The 17,300-nt window shown below is 43.0% G+C and overlaps 1 protein-coding gene across 2 annotated transcripts in view; it reads right to left on the bottom strand.

Moving 5' to 3' along the window:
• The window catches only part of EVA1A (eva-1 homolog A, regulator of programmed cell death), a 202,327-nt gene that overhangs the window by 104,922 nt on the left and 80,105 nt on the right, over window positions 1-17,300 (bottom strand). For both annotated transcript variants that reach the window (XM_059842995.1, XM_059842996.1), the window contains exon 4: window positions 13,231-13,383. In XM_059842995.1, coding sequence (XP_059698978.1) covers window positions 13,231-13,383 — 153 coding nt within the window. The remainder of the gene's footprint in view (window positions 1-13,230; window positions 13,384-17,300) is intronic.

Here is a 17,300-nt window from a genome sequence, read left to right as displayed (position 1 = left end):
CTGGCATGCAGCAATCCTGATTCATTGTCTTTTTGCAAACGTCCGGCTAGAGAAACTCAACAAATCTAAATGCTGCAGAGGATTTCATGGAGGGTGCCTATTCTTTTTATTTGTTATAGTTCTCACACATAACAGAGAACATCCCACAGCTGTCTGCTAAGGGGCCCTGCCCTCTGGCACAGGAGCATGCTGTATCCATGGGGAATTACACACTGCTGGTCCTGTGAGAGGTACAACAAGGCTTTTGTATCCAGCATCCCCAGAGATGGGCAGCCTTTGAGACCTTCCTCATCTAGGAATATGTATACACTAACAAACTACAGACTCTGCTCTCCACCTTAACAGATCAAATTGACTCTTCAGGTGCCAAAGCTGTAGATTCATCAGACAGAAAATGCTTCTAGGAGTTTTATTTGTCATATACTCTCACACTAACATTGACAGTTTTTCTAGCCATCACTATCATGTCCTGGTATTAATGGCCTCCTTCCTCCCAAGCAGCTCTGAACAGACCATGGTCTCCACCCAAACTGACTTTAGCAGCAGCATCTGCATCAGGAAACCAAAGAGAGCTAAATTATGGACACACATTTACCCCCTTTGTTTAAGTGATACCCTATACCTTAGAATGATTTTGCCAACTAGCATTACTCCAAAAAGGTAATACAGCCTGAGAAATAACAGTGCTAGTTCCTAATAGTCAATTTGCAGAAGGCTCCCACTGTATTTTTGGGGATTTGAGCAACCTGGTCTAGTAGCAGGTGTTCCTGCTCATGGTAGGGGGGTTGGAACAAGATGATCTTTAAGAACCCTTCCAACTCAAACCATTCCAGAATTTTCTGAGCTTCTGGACTGCCTGGGAGAGTTATCTCAGCCAAGACAACATGCTGTGGACCATGCTGCAGTTTCATAGTACAGATATATTTCCAGTACCTGTGCCACTGATACTACTCAATTACCAGTACACATTTAACCCCAGACACTCAACTTCTTTGGGCACAGACCAGGCCACCATAGTCACAAATACCCGTAGTGAAGTCCTCAACTCTCCAACTGCCAGGCTGCTCCAGCTCAACCTGCACCAGCCAAAATAAGCAGAAGAGTAGAAGAAGCTCTCTATGCTTCAATTACAGGTGAAGATGAAAGTCCCTTACATAGAAAGTAGGGCATCAAGATTGTAAAAGCCTCTTTTACATGGACTTTTTGCAAACCATAGGATGAAAAAATATATCTGGGGAAAATGTCTCCTGCTGGGACTGCAGCACATAAACCATGCCATAATTTAGCTGAAAGCAATATCTGAAGCCTATCCACTCCAACGTCCTGCCCAAAGAACAGCCAGCTTTGATGTTACATCAGGTTGCCCAGGAATTCACCCAGGCAAGTTCTGAAAATCTCCACAGAGAAATATTTCCCAAACTCCTTAGACACTTGATCCGGGGCTAAGCCCCTCTCCAGGTGAAGAATTTTTTCACTGTGTGTAATCAGGTTTCTACTGCTGCAACTCATGTTCATTGCTTTTGGTGTTCATCTGCTGTTTCCTTCTGTGTGTTCCCAAAAAGAATCTTATGTAGAACCACCTATTCCTTAGAAAAAAACAGAAGTAAGATCCCACCCAGAGCTTTCTTGTCTCAAAACTGAGCAACCCTGTGTCCCTCAGTATTCCCCCATATGCTGTATGCTCCAAGCCCCTGACCGGCTTGGTGGAGCTCCACTGCACTTGCTCCTGTTTTCCAACATTTCTCTTTACCTGGAGAGCCCCAAACCAGACAATCCAGTGTTCTAGTTAGGCTGCAACAAGTCCTGCCCAGTTTGGTACCACCTACAAACCTTGTCCCAGGTCATTACTGAAGATTTCAAACAATCTCTGACTTCTCTTAAGTGGCTGACAGTGTGACTTCAATATAGCACAGTGGAGGTTTCTTGTAGTGCTCAATTTCCTTGACTCTTGCTGCAAACAGTTGCGATTTAGGAAAGTCTTACTGTTTTCCCTGACCTCCAGACCTAATGAACACCAGAATCTGGTGAATGCAGAAGTGGAAGAAAGTCATCTGAGGTATCCATGTTAGAAGATCCAGCTAAGCTCTACTGACAACAACAGTCTCCCATATGGTAAATTCAAATACTCTTCCCATTTTCCCCATGGAAAGACCTGAACCATTCTCTTGGAAACAGTAATATTTTTGTAGCCCTGAAAAAACAGAGATGGGGTCTAGGCACAAATTCTGACCAAGTGTTCACTTCAAAGACTTCATTTTGCTCACAACAGGGAATTTTCCCTGGTTTTGCCTCCACACAATTTCTAAGCAAAAGTGCCTCGTACATTCCCATAAAGGCCAGGGCAAGCAGCATGCAGTGTTTTGAGGGAGGACTGCACCAACACTGAAATTAGCTTTGTCTCCCATCTTGGATTTCTTGGTCCGTCAGCATGTTCATCCTCCACATAACACATTGAACTGGAAAATGTAAGAGCAGCAATCACAACCTCCAAATGGGACCGTTTCCCATACACACTTCAAAGGGTTTCTGACAAGGAGTTCATTTAGCTGGGTGCCAAAATGTCATATTCAAGCATCTTTATTCCCTCACTAATGAGCACTGAAGATGTCAACAGTACATCTGAGAGGTGGCTGAGTGATAGATGAGACTAGAGCCCCTTCATAAATCACAGTCACCACCATGGCATTTTGAGCTCTAGAAGGGACAACATGGTATTTTCTTTTACCCCTGTATCTCAGTCTTATAAAAACAGTGAATTCACTCCTGTTAGATTACATATAGGTAATTTAACTTCCAAATGTAAATAAGTCCTTGGGGAGCTCATAGAAGTGAGAGCTCCAATTATATTAGTACCTCTTCAGAAGGTGATTCCAGGTCAGAAGTCTTCACCTCCAGGTGCCCGTCCTCAGAGAGCTCAGACAGGCAGGAAAACAGAGGGGTTTTATCCATAAATCATGCATTTATCCTGCCAAAAAGATGCAGGAAAGCCAAGCCCAGCAATGTGGTGCAGCAGGGTTGGGCTGTGGTCCCCTTCAGCTCACCAAATTATTTTCCAGGTCTTCAGAAGTGGGAGACTAGACATGGCACTTACTGTAGCAGATGTCATGCTCATTCAGGGCAGCATTACAGTTGGATTAGATGATCTTAAGGTCTTTTCCAACCTCAATGATTTTATATTCTATGATCTCCTTTCTTCTGCTGCTTGTTTGCTTGCTAAATGCAAATTCCAAATGTTTTATGAGATACCACCCTGGCACCAGTACCAAACAAGTGACTCCATGTGTCAGAGACGTGGGAAGGACGCTCACAAATGCCAACACCATATCACTAAGTCTGAGGTAAGCACTGCTAAGCAGAGCCAGGCCCCTGCCGAGAACCTCTTAAAGCCCACAAAGCTAAACTCCCATGATACAGCAATAAAAACTGCTTTAAGACCTCATGGATGATAGAGAGCCCTCTTAGAGAGGTTGGGCCAGAGTTACCCTTGGCTTTCATTAGTCTTGGATTGCTTCAGTACACTGCCAGAGAGCACATATGAATCCTGGCTATGGTGAAACTTTCACATGTGAAAGCGTTTAAAAGTATCATTGTGCTTTTCTAATATGGCATTTTCAGCTGAAGTTGGGGCTGTGGGGGAGTGGGATCAGCTCACTTTATTCTCTTTTTCTCTGGCCCCAATTTCTAGAAGTTGCACGTCCCTCCAGCCTTGCCCCTTGTGCAAGGTGAATTCCCTTTCCCAGGATCACTTCACAAATGCAGACCACTGGCCAGTTGGATTTCACAACATTAGTCTAAGTCCTCAGTGGGTAATTCACCTTACCAGTAATTCACCTTACCTACTCCATCCGCCCAGCCTCTGTCAGGGTAAAAACCCAAACCAGGGCAACAGAGCTATGATGGAGGATTTTACCAGCTGCAGCTTGCAGACCATGTTGGCTTTAAAACTGGAATTGGTCTCGGTGATGTAATGTCCGTATCATCAAGCTCACCACAATGAATGGATTTTAGTCTGTCTAAGGCTGCTTCCCAGCATGACTATTTATTTATTACCTCTTCCTGGTTAAAAAAAACCAAAAAAAAAACAAAAAAACAAACCCACAAAAAAAAACCTGGAGCCAATGCCTATTAATCATATCCTTAATTTTGGTACTCAGTGTTACTTGTTTTTCTCCAGTAAGGGTGATACATCCAAATCTGAAATCAGAGCCATGCATTGAAGCTTTTGATTGCAAAACCTATCTGGGTTTGAAAGAATGTTTCCAAACTCTTTAATTTTTACATCTTGGTAACTCTTAAATGCTCTATTGGAGATTAGAGACTCTTCCAAGGCAGCAGCCATCACAGATGGATCCACAAACAGATTTAAACCCTGAGTTTTAAGAAGGGTGACTAATCCCACAGTGAAGTTGGGCATATTGCAGATGTTCAAGAACATCTGTTCATCTGTTTATCTTCTCATGATCAGACTCACCTGGCACAGCCCTGCTGAACCTGCAAAGGTGGGTTCCTGCACAAATGAGACAGGCTGTCCAGAGCAAGCAGGACCACACACAGCTGGTCAGGTGAATATGTTAGCATGCTGTGAAGCTGCCTGGCAGAAGTTTTCCACAGGCTGTCCATGGATCTGGAGAGACAGCAGGACGTGGACCTCAACCCAGTATTAACATGCATGCACTTTAAAAAGAAAGACAACTGGAGGCTGAGAAAAAACTCCACCCACTCGTAAGAGGATGAGTCAGACTCTCTGAGTCTGTGAATTTTCAAGAAAAATGGGGCACTCATTCTACTTTTTTCAGCCAAGGAAATATAAGACCTTGAGGTGTCAAAAGGACCAAATGGCTGGCCACAATTAAAGACTTCAGAAAGGGGATCACTGCCTTAAAATACTATTTCTAGAAGTACATACAAAGTAAATGTTTAGGAACTGGAACAGGACTGGTGGTAGCTGATCAAGAGACAAATTCTGCGGAATGCTTTGGCTCAGTGTAAAGGCATCAGGAGCAGACCTAAATCTCGAAATTAAACCATCAGCAGAACCCTAGCTTTCCTTGCTGTCTTTTGAGGAGCAGGTGAAAGGATCAACTTAAGATCAATTTTCCCTTAAGGGAAGTAATTTACAAACAGTTGACAGCTTGAGGAGGACACTCCTCCCAAGCAGAGGACAGAATTTTTCCCTAAAACAATCAGCCTGATTTTCTGCTCGAGAACAAAAGAGGAAAGGTTACTTGCTGGGAGCTATGAATGTGAGAGGACAGAATTAAAGATGGAAGGAGTCAATTAACTAAGAGGAGAGAAATTTCGTTCCTGCAAAGAAAGCTGACATGTCTGAATCAGTGCTGTGGTTATACACTTGTCTGCCAAAAGAGAAAGCAAATTTCAATGGAATGGCAGAAAAGACACGAGCAGGAAGTAACTCCAACCTTTCAGGTGAGGCAATTGCCTAAATTCCTTCATGTTTTACCTAGGAGTGACTGCCTCAATCTGAAGAAGGACCTCTATCATAAGCAGGAGGGAAGGAAGCTCTCCTGGTTTTGGGCAGTTTCTCATCCATTTTAAAGATGTTCCATTAGCTGTGGTTGATACAAATGTCAGCTCCTTCACACAGGGGCAGCTGCTAGAGGTGCCTAAGCCTCAGCTCCAGCCAAAATTAGCCATCCAGCAGCCTGTGAAGGATGTCTTCACGGAATATCAATGAGTCAGTCTGCACTCTGCGCAGTACATCAAACCCCAGGCATTTTCGACTAAGCTCATACCCATTAAGTTTGATATTCTCTTTAAAAGCCAGTGCAGAGGACTGGTAATAAAGATGGATTTCGTCCACTTTCTCTCTCATTTAGCAGCCTGGGGAAGTAATTTCTTTATCAGTGTAAAGTTGTCACACAGTTTCAGTTGGGGGCAACTGAAATACTCTGGGTTTCTCTTCCCTGCCATGGCACACAAGTCTTGATAGAGGACAAAAGAAGTGAGTTGGGTCTAGATCCACAAGAAAAGAGGTAGAAAATCAAACTACAAATACTTAAGTATCCTTAAGACCAATGAGTGTGAAGTTCAGCCAATAGAAACCAAAGACTGCCCTTAAACAAAAAAGGTACAGAAGCAGAAGTGTATTTACATACACAGAAGAAGCTCAGGAGCAGGAACCCAAAACAATTAAAAGGTGAAGTTCCCTGCTGGTATTTGAAAAATGATAAATGCTCATCATCATATTACAAATAGCAGCAGAGACTTTCATGTTGATACAGCTGTATATAGAACATATGTCTTGCACAATGTCACTGAACTGGCTACAAAGGAAATCTATATCCAAACATTAGAAGGCTATGCAGAGAAGGCCAGCTTTACATTTTAAAAAGTGTGTTTTACAAAAAGAGAGAATAAAATTAGCCACTATACAGTTCATAAAACTTTGGAAACTTCAGCAGTATGTCAGAAAAGAGAAAATTATCTCAAAAAAAACCAATCACATTTAGAGACCGCAACTGAAGAATCGATTACAAATTTAATTACAGACCCTATAGTTACATTTATAATCACTTGGTTTATTAATGTGAACTTTAATCATCTTATCATCCTTGTATCACATAAATATATTAGCCTCCAGTTTTGCAGGGACTGATTCATAGTTCGCAAAGTTGATCAAATTAATAACATTCCTCGAGTTTGGGGGCTGAAGTGAGAATCCAAGGACAGCTTCAAACATGGCTCCAAGAAGTCTCAGAGAACATAGAAGATTTGGTGTGGCAATGACAGTTAAATGTTATTGTTTAATTTGCAGCAGAATGGATCGTGGGCTGTAAGGCATTCAAGAAAAGAAGCAAAGAAGGTGACAGCTTTAGCATCACTCAGAAGATATCAGAATAAAGGGACAGTGCTTTCAATGTATCTACTTCTCTGTGAAGTCCTTGAGTTCATTTCTCCTTCCTATTCATTACAGCCCAAAAATAGTCTTTTACTGAACATGGGGATATTCAACAAGTGCCTAGACCTAGTCTGAAGCAAGGTTTGTACTTCACAAGCTGCAGGACTGGCCATTTTCTAAAGAGATTACCCAGCTGACACAGCCTGCAAGTCACTTCTTGCCCTTGGTCCCTAAACTAAAGCGTGGCGTGCCTGCAAACTCCCAGGTTTGACATTACCTTTGTTTCTCAGGCTCTCACTGTGGCAATTTTGCAATATTCTTGAGTGACATCTGAATTAGTTTAAGAGGAACTTTATCCGTTTTGAACAAGTTACACTGGTTTTCATTCAAAGCAACTCCATGGAAACAAACTGAGATGCTACACATTTAAATCCCTTGAACTTTGCCCTTTTATTGTTAGGATTGTATTTTGGGGTTGCTTTTAACTAATAGTCAGGCAATAAGCAACTTTTATAAGATCAGCTACTAAAGAAGTTGATATTACTGATAGAAATACTTTACTTCTTCAAATATACCAATAGCATCACAGAGCCTGCTAGTGCTATTTAAATTACTAGTTTCAGAATTTTTAATTACAATCACTGTGTGGGGTCATACTGCACTGTAAACAGCATTTCAAAATCAACTTGAACCTTGGTTTAGAGAAAGATCTTGTCCAGACTCACAATTGCATGTACTTTTTAATTATTTTTTTTAATAGCTATTGTGTGCATATAAAAACAATTTCATATAAATCATTTTTATGGCTCTAAGGAATCCAACAATAGTTGGAGTTTTCTAGAAACAGCTGTAAAGGGATTTTAATTACCTCCTGCTGTTTTGAGACAAAAAGTGAAACACATAAAGTATCTAAAATTGAAGAACAACTTTCTGAAAGCAGGCTTTGTCCCACTTTAACTCAGCATTCTAAATGGGAACTGCATTTCAATTGAAATTTAATAAGGTATGATAAGTGAATTAAACAGCAACTGATATTTATTTAGCCTTCAGATTTGGATACTTATGGGTTTTATTACATACAAACAGACTGGCCTCTAAAAACATGTTCTTAATCATGAGCTATACACAAAATAAAATAGTTTCTGCCCTGAATGTAAATGAAGCATACACAGAGTCACACCTACAGCAGGGATGCTTTGGAAGCCTGGTGTGCTCTGTAGAGAGGAATGACAGGGTCTGAGCCCCCCAGCTGCTGCTCATCCCACAGACCCAGCACTGCAGCTGCTTTAATGGCCAGACAGGAAAACCAGGATGAAACACAAAAGTCTTTCAGCCACTTGGATCTGCTGAAGATCAGCTGTGCTACATGGCATTGTCTGACCAGCACAGATTTCTGTGGATACCCCATCCCTTCTTGCAGTCCCAGCCATCCTCTGCTTCCCCCAACAGTGCCAGGTGTTACTACTCCTCATTGTCCAGCTCCACACTTTTATTTTTAAGCATTTGACCTAAGACTAGAATCGAGCACAGCCACAACCTTGTCCTGATGGCAACAGGATGGAAAATGGTCATAGATGTTGAAGCAGAAAAGAGCCAGAAATGCACAGCTGGAGGGGCAGCAGCTTCTTAAAGCCAGCTCTTCTGCTGGCAGGAACATGTACCCTGGAATAAAATGGATTTTTTACTGCATGAATTTCATTCTCATTCACATGCTATATCTGGTCACAGATAAACAAACTAGAAGGGTCCATTATTTATATGTTGTAATAAATATTTATGTAAGGACTCTGCTTCAAGTCTCATATACATCTGCATTAAGAGGGGGAAATCAAAACAAACTGGGTTGGATCACCTTCTGTCATTGCATTAGAATGAAAAATGCCAGGGAATGAGCACCTAAAGCATAGGCTCATTTGCTGAACTCCTTCCTCTGCTCTTCCATTATCAGATCCCACAAGTCAAAGAGTGCCACTGACCATCTGAGCTTCCCCAGAGATTTGTAAACACATTCATTTTTCCCCTTTACAGAGCACAGGAGACAACTTGTATGTCAAGTGACAAGGACATTTCAGTCTCAGCAGTCTCAGATTAATCCACACCCCAGGACCCAGAGCAAGGCTGAGGAGCCACGGTTCCCACGATCTTGCAGTGACTCCAAAACCAAGCCCAGATTCCTTCTACCAAGGATGAGCACTTAAACTGCTTTGGGCTTTTTGTATAAGATTTGTAAATTGCTTTGGGCTTTGCGTGATGGAGAAAGACGGGGTCCTTGAGAAGAAGTCCTGGATCCTGTGTCAGAAGTCAGCTGAACACATCCTTCTCACTCTCTGTGGTTCGGAGAGGAGATACTGTAAAAATGAATAATGTGAACAAGGCAGGTATCCTGAACATGAGCAAAGATATTGCCCCACTAAGCAACAAAAAGGGTAATCATTTTACATCCAAGATCTTCCTCCTCAGCCTCCTAATTAGATCGGTACCTTGCACTCAGACACATGTAGGAAAAGGCCATTTTTTAAATTACTTCTCTCAGAATAAACAAGCCACTTGGAGATGCAGGCAGAGGCAGCTGTAAACAGCAGGAAAAGGGGGCAAAGGGCTCACTTGGCTGAGGGATATTAATGGTTCGTTGCTTGTAAATAGCCCTTTCCCCAGAGACCTCCCCATGCTCTGTGTATGCTCACTGCACATGCTGGCAGCAAAGTGGAGGCTTTATTAAGAGAGTTACAAATAAGGTCAAATTCTTTTAGGAGCTTTTCAGAGTTCCCAAGGCATTCAAGGAGGGCTCCAGCTGTTTGCAGGGGTTTCCCATTACGGTCAGAGACACAAGTTTCAGCATGCTTCCAGTCAAAAGAGGATCCTGACAGATTTTCACTTAAACATGACAGCAAGTGGATGGAGTTCTCCACCATAACTTTCTCTTCACAGATGCTAAGCACATTCCCATAAACATTATACAAAGAGAAGGCATGTGTCTGGCATGGCATGGCATGTGAATGGTGACTTGGGGATCTTTCATCACCCAAAAGCAGCACATGAATAGCTGCAACACTAGGATACCTCAGAAACCAGCTGAGCACCTAATGCAGAATCCAGGAAATTCACTATTAGTGGATTTTATCTCCTCAACACTTCTACAGGAGTACAAGGTCTTGTTTTTCAAGGCAGAAACAACACGAATTGGTTTACCTTACATATGCAATGCTCTATTAGTCCACCTCTCCTGCCCATCTTAGACCTCAGTTCTTTAAAATCCTCACCTGCAGAAGCTGTGTATTTCTAAATTCAATCCAAATGTGCATTTTGTCCACAGAAAGAAAGATGGAACCAAATTTTCTGAACTGTTTTTCATTAGGAGAGGAAGAACAGATAATCTTCACCGCTTTTGGGGCAAGTATGACTTCTCCACTCATCAAGTAGCTCAGGCTGCATGGATAAAAATAATCGCTGCAAACTTGTGCAGAGCCTACTTCCAGCAAAATGCCCTTTGCCAAGGCTCAGACTTGACACAAATCATCATACCCATGAAACTCAAACAAAATAAATCTCCCATGTACAGAACATAGTTGGGTTCTGCCTTACAGGAACTGGATGTTGCTGCAAGGTCTGACTCATACAGTCATGTTTGTAAGATCAGCTTGTTGTGAATGTCTGGGATCAAAGGCTGCCACGGAGCAGCCCTCCCCACATTGCAGGGCTGTGGAAACGTGCAGGGAAATGTTCTCCAGCTAGCAGGAGCTTTGATTTATAAATTGTGATGTTTCCACCTGCTCCTGAAGGAACAGAGCTGCCTGCTGGGCTAGGCAGGTCTGTGAGAAGAGCAGTTTCTGAAGCAGGCTGGGGGACCCTGAGTGCTGTTCCCACAATCACTCGTGGCAGCTGGGAGCACAACCTGCTCTTGTCCCTGGAGGCAGCAATGGGAGGTTTGCAGGGTGCCATGGGGAAGCACAGTGTGAATGTGCTTTTTGCTGATTTGGTTTGGAGGAGGATCCCACACCAGTTTCTCCTGCAGGGCCAAGAGAAGTGCAAACTACAGCCAGAGCTCATCTTCCCATTCCTGCAGCACTGGAGCTCTGCCCCACTGGCTCAGCTCACAGAGGCAGATGAAGGGAAGGCTGTGATAATCAGAGGCTGCCTCATGCCAAGGGTATCCCTGAGCTGTAGCTGAGGAAAACTAAAAAACCACTCCCAAACACGAATGGAATTTAAGGGCTGGAGCATGAACTGGCAATGACCATCTGCTCAGCCCCAATTTTCTTTTAGTTAAGCTCATCCTGCCCCCACAATTTGCTCAGGATTTCAGCATGCAAGGAAACATCAACAGCCATAGTCTGTCTTTCACCCCACACACACAGAGCCCAAATGGCTGGGAAAGCCCGGGGAAGTCACAGCTCCATGGTGAGTTCCTCCCATCTCCTCTCCAGCCCTGCAGGGCATGCAGCCAGCAGACATTCCAGACACCCTTCCCACCCTCCCTTTGTTCTTATGGATAGGACATACCCACTCTCACAGCACCCCAGGAGCACCAGACTGACTTAAAATAATTGAGACCCCAGCAATTCCAAACATGTGGATATTTGCTCCTGTCCAACAACTCTGTCATTTTTAGCATCTGTTCACAGCTTAAAAGCTTGAGCTGGTGTTTTAGTGTAAAGTTTCCTCAGCATTCCCACCCCTGACTTGGCATTACACTGAGCCTGCTCATGTAAGTAATTTCATTTAGGAGCTGACACTTGAGGAAGGCCCTGCCTCATCCCAGCAGCAGACTGTGTGCTGCACTCTAGGATCTGACACCTCATTTCCTTGGGCAAACATCCCAATTTGTAGAGCTCACAAGGCCAGTTTGAGAACAGCAGGGGCATACAGGTGCTGGAGATCCTATGGCACATGCAGCCCTGCTGTCAGACCCCACTGCTGGTTCTCCCTGTTTGTGCCTGCTGTCCCATTTTCTGGTCCCACATACCCTGCTCTCAGCCAGTACCAGTTTCATGATTTTGCAGCTGGGAACAGAAGAATAAAACTTTACCCTTTGTTGCTTCACATAGAGTTTTGCTTCAAGCTGACATTGAAGAGTGGGTCCCTGCGCTGGTGCCTTGTCACAGGCAAGTGCCTGTTCCTGCCCTCTCAGCAAGGACATCAGAGCAGGGTGCTCAGGTCTGCTCCAGAAACCCATCCTGGTCCACAGACCTGGCAAGTTCTCACCCAGCAGCCCAACCACCACAGCACCCAGTGCACAGACTCAGCCCATCCCAAACACCACACCAAAGAGGTCCAGGCTAGCCTGCACACACATCTGTTTTGGCTTCTGGCAACTGGGGGACTACAGGAGAACATCCAGGAACACTGGTCACCTCAGGAGATCCTGCAAAACTCAGCTGTGCTACAAGCGCTCAGATTTGCACAGCGACACAACCAAGACACTTACCACGCTGCACAAATAACCTGACTGGCCTCATTCCACCTCTGGGCTTCTACTGACACCCATCATCTGAATATCATATTGCTCACTTGACATGCTTCCATTTGAATAGTGTTTAACTCCTTAAGGGCACTGGATCAGCAGCTGTGAAGCCAAAGTTCCTCAGATACAGCTGAACAGATCCCAGCATGGGCAAAAGCACCAGATCAAGGTTCCATGTGCAGTTTCCTCTGAAGCCTTTCCCTCTCTGGAGGCAATTCCTATGGGAAACCTGTTAATTCCCTCTCAGCTCTGCAGAGAGGAATTATGACAAATGCTGAGCACAGGATCTTGAACTGTGACTGTTGCTTTCTCTGCCACAGCCTAAAATACTCAAAGTCATTTCACATCAGCTCAAGTTCCAGTGAATGTTTTTCAATTATTTATCTTTAACTCATGACTGTAAGAGACCCTGATAGTCTGAGAGTAAAGAAGATACTTGAAGGTACTGTAAGCCAACCATAACATGATGAAACTTAACAACTTGCTTTTTGAATTTGCCTTAACTTCAGTAAAAGTTTAAATGTCAAGGCTTCAGTGGCTGCAGATGGTACATGACATCCCCAGATAATATGTACCTCCAAATTAGAGGCAGAGGCTCAGTGGATGAACCAGCACGAACACATAAAATTGAAAAAGAAATTCAAGCACTTTCAATCATACAATCAGATGAATCTGTGAAAAGCCTGTGGCCTGGGAACTCAGCTAGGACACATAGCTGCACCTCAGTTTGGTGCTCATGATGAAGCTCACTGCTAATTGACAAGGCACCACATATCAGGAGCATACCATGGCAGGTTTTATCTCCCAGTCCTGCTTTTCTGACCAGGGTCTTTGCCAGCTCTGCTGTGATGACAGTAAATGAAATCACCCTGCCCACATCAGTGTGCCATCAAGCCATTCCTCTGCTTACCAATCATGGGCATCCCTAGGTTTTGGTATGGGCACTCCAGGCTGCCTCCTTGTGTCCTCCCAAAGATAGCAGAGTAAATGGCTATCACCATGCTCTTCTTACAGCTCAGCCTCAGCTTGTCATCTTCGCAGGCTACTTTACTCTTGTATTCATCTGGAAGCAAACAAACACTTCATTACTCAGCTGATCCAGGGTTGGCCCGGTGGTGCACCTCAGCTCCTCAGCACAACCTCAACCTCTGCACAACCCCAGCCTTAGCACTGCATTTGCTACAGGAGCATTGATCTCTTCCATTACACATTCCCTCTGCAGCATTATCAACACATTTAAAAATGTATTTTAACCCAGCACATGTCAGTTCTCTTAAATAGCCTATATTTTTGTTTTGCAGACAGATAAATGAAGAGGCATGGCATTTGAGTGTTTTCTACATGGTAATATGGCAAGGGAAGGTAAAAGCCCGTCTTTAGGAACCTATCTCATCCATTAAGCAGCCCTTTATGTGCCAGGCATTTATTCTATATCACAGCAGCTCAAATACATACATAATCATGCTCCATGGCTTGTTTTTCACAGCAGTTCTTCCATGGCAGATCCAATAGAAGCTTTACTAAATTTAATAATTCTGGAAACTGCTCCTGCCTGTTGCAAACACAGATATGCAGAAGATTGTCCCCAAATTTTTCTTGAAATGGGCACTCTTGCTCTTGTAAAGCAAGAACAATTACTCAATTTGCATCTTTCAAGGAGACTGGATGGTCATTTCATAAGAAATCACATGTCATTCCCTTGTCTTTATTATTTGGATTATGGGAACCTCTAGAGGTCCCAACCTAGAATAGGCCCTTCCCATGTGTGCCTGCCAACATACCACAGAAAACAAAAACTGTTTTGAAAAGCTGAGTTTTTACAGCAAGACATTTACACATCTGAAACAAAGAGGCCAAGACAATGCAAGTGGCATAAAGAGACTAAAAGAACTGAAGTGGCTTGCCTATGGACACTGCAGGCAACTCAGGACACAGACTGGAATATAACCTTCCTTCCCCAGCCTAGAGTGACCTTCCACTTCCTTGTGTTATTTACCATTTGAAATGTAGCCACAACAGCATACAGATTGCTAAATGGGAAGGGTTTGTGCCCATGGTAAAATCCCAGGCATGATCAGTCATTTCCTCTTGAATGATTCTACTTGTACCAGGTCAAAGTGGTGCCACAGAGCACATGAGCATCATTCAGTGCCTGGGGATGCCCCTAGCCCTGTGTCACTTACTGGCATAGACATGATTTTTGTCCTTCCCTTACACAGTTCTCTGTGTATAATATACCCCCCCACACACACACACATATCTATCTATCTATCTATGAGAATTTATGCAAAGTCCATATGCATAAAACTACTCAGCAGCTGAGAACACCAGCTAATCGTTAGTTTATCAGTTAATACATAAGTCTTTAGACCATGACATTCAGCACTTAATGTGACATTTTTTTACTGTATTGTAACTCTACATTCAAGAATCACTTTTCCTTATTAGAGATCGAGGGTGATCTTTCCAAGCTGAATCATAGAAGAATTTAGGTTGGAGAACTTTTCAGGTCATCTGGTTAAATCCATGTTTAAAGAAGGGCTAATTTCTAACTTAGATTAGATTTTTTCAGAAGAAACTGTATTGAGAAAACATGTATTATACCAAAATAGAGGCATGCTGATTTAAAAGAAACATCTGAGAACAAAATGACTTTTCATGCTCAGCTTGAAAATTCCTACTTGAAGCCAAAAAATAGCCTCCTCAAAACAGCCAATTACCTGGTGATGAGAGCATCAGCTGGAATGTACAATCCTGTTCTGAACCTTCAGTCCAGCTGAGAAGCTTAACCTTGGACCCGATTCCAGTACATAACTTTGCAGCCTTTTTACAAAAATCTCTGACCGGTTCTAGTTTTTAATCCTACTGCAGGGAAACTTTCAAACCTCTAAAATATTTAGTGAATGTGAAAACACTTTCTGATCCGCCTCTCTAGAGGAAGACACAATTAAGGCCTCACTCTTCCATGGGAGAGTCTGTGCAAAGAGCAGACATCCCTCAACCGCTACAGGGATAAACCCACAACCACTGAGTGTATGAAACAGGGGCTGGAATCAGAAACAAAAGTTTACACCTTCAGAGTAAGTAAAGAGAGAGAAACCTCATACACCTGTGAAGAATTAATGGTGGACTAAATAGTGTCAAGTTAATTGTTGGACTTGATGACTTTAGAGGGCTTTCCTAATCCAAATAGTTCTATAATTCTATGTCCATTTTATCTATGTAGGTATTTTATCCAAAATCACCATGAAAGCATCTGAAAGATATACTGAACATGCCAAGGAGTTTCCTCTTCACCTATAATTGTCTCCCACAGGAATTTTGTTTCTTCTGTAAGGGAAATTAAATTTTGATTTAAAATTTAATATAGTAAAACTTTAGTATAGTAAAACTTTTGAGTATAGTAAAACTTTATCCATTTAACAGAATTTATTTTTTCCTTAGGGAAAAAACACGGGTTCAAGCTAAAAGCACAAAGACACAAACTCTCCAATAAGACAAGTTATACATACCTTATGTTAAACCACTGTCACAGAAAATAATACTTGTGTCTGGCTGAAGTGGTTGAAAAATGAAATAGGTGATTAAGTTTAGAAAAATAATAATTTTTAAGTCCCTAATGAGAGGGTCCACTGTGAATGTCTCATTTCTTACAGGCACTAACTCAATTTCCTCTTTCAATTTGGTTATTATCAGCTACATCTCCCAATTAACAAGTATAACTGCTTAACCACACATCTCATGGTCTCATTTAAGGTCGTTAGAATATTTATTAAATTCTGCTGACCATTCAATGTCAGGGCTTGTCATTTGGAAACTTGCCTGGGATTTAAAACCAGAGAATATTGCACGGAGCACAGTAAACACTGGGATGGACAGATATCCACACCTTTGCTGAAGATCTGTCCAGCAGTCATGAGACAATCAACAAATTACTCCAGTTCCTAAAGGGGCTACAAGAGACCTGGAGAGGGACTTTTCACAAGGACATGTAGTGAAAGGACAAGGGAGAATAGCCTTAAACTGGAGGAAGGCATTGGATGTTAGGAAAAACATGAGGGTAGTGATGGACTGGAACTGAGAAGCTGTGCCAGCCCCATCCCTGGAAGTACTCAAGGCCAGGCTGGATAGGGCTGTGAGCAACCTGGGATAGTGGAAGGTGTTCCTGATGATAGCAAGTGAGTTGGAACTAAATGGTCTTTAAAGTCCTTTCCAACCCAAACTGTTCTGTGTTTCTATGATCCTATGAACGACAAAATACTGCCTCTCACACCCACAGTTCTTATCCTCATAGCCACCCTGGGAAGTCGTGTTCAGGGCTTATGGGGAAAGCTGCCTGATGGAAAGCTCAAGAAATCAGGCTGGGAGGTGAACGCAAGTGCAGATTCCTTGGAAACAAGGGGAGCATGTGGTGATGTGTTCCTGGCACACTGCAGTGTGGAATAAGAGGGTTGTGCCACCTGAAACAGGTGTCACCTCACAGTCACTGAAGTCTGCCCCAGGAAACACCTCCTGGAGCTGCTAGTTCCCAAGGCTCTGGCTAAGTCCACACTGGCTAGGGTTGCAGTTGCCTGGGCAGGCACAGAGTGAAGGCACTGCTTTGCTAAAAGAAAGGAAAAAATAAAGCATGAAATGCACAGTAGCACTTCAGTCTCTCAAAAGGTTCCCTTAAGCTTGACCACTGGAAAACAGGGAGCCTCAGTGTTTCTGGGCAACCTGAAAGAAATCTGCATAAACACACAGATAGGAAGTGATGCAATGGAGGACACAAGTCCCTGAAAGTATTTTGTACTTCATAGCATTGTCACCTCCATTTTAGCCAGGATGAGCCCAAGTCAGACACTCACAGCTCCCAGGCACTGGATGACAGTAAGGACTGTGACTGATATTAAAAAAACACAGAGCTAAGCATCATCCATATATTTACTGGTACCTCACCCCATGATAGCCTTACATAAATATTGAAAAGAAGCAAGGTAG

Source organism: Haemorhous mexicanus, chromosome 3 (genome assembly GCF_027477595.1).
Source record: "Haemorhous mexicanus isolate bHaeMex1 chromosome 3, bHaeMex1.pri, whole genome shotgun sequence".
NCBI classification, from domain to species: domain Eukaryota; kingdom Metazoa; phylum Chordata; class Aves; order Passeriformes; family Fringillidae; genus Haemorhous; species Haemorhous mexicanus.
The sequence above is the reverse complement of the archived record's forward strand: the minus strand, read 5'-3'. Positions and strand labels throughout refer to the sequence as shown.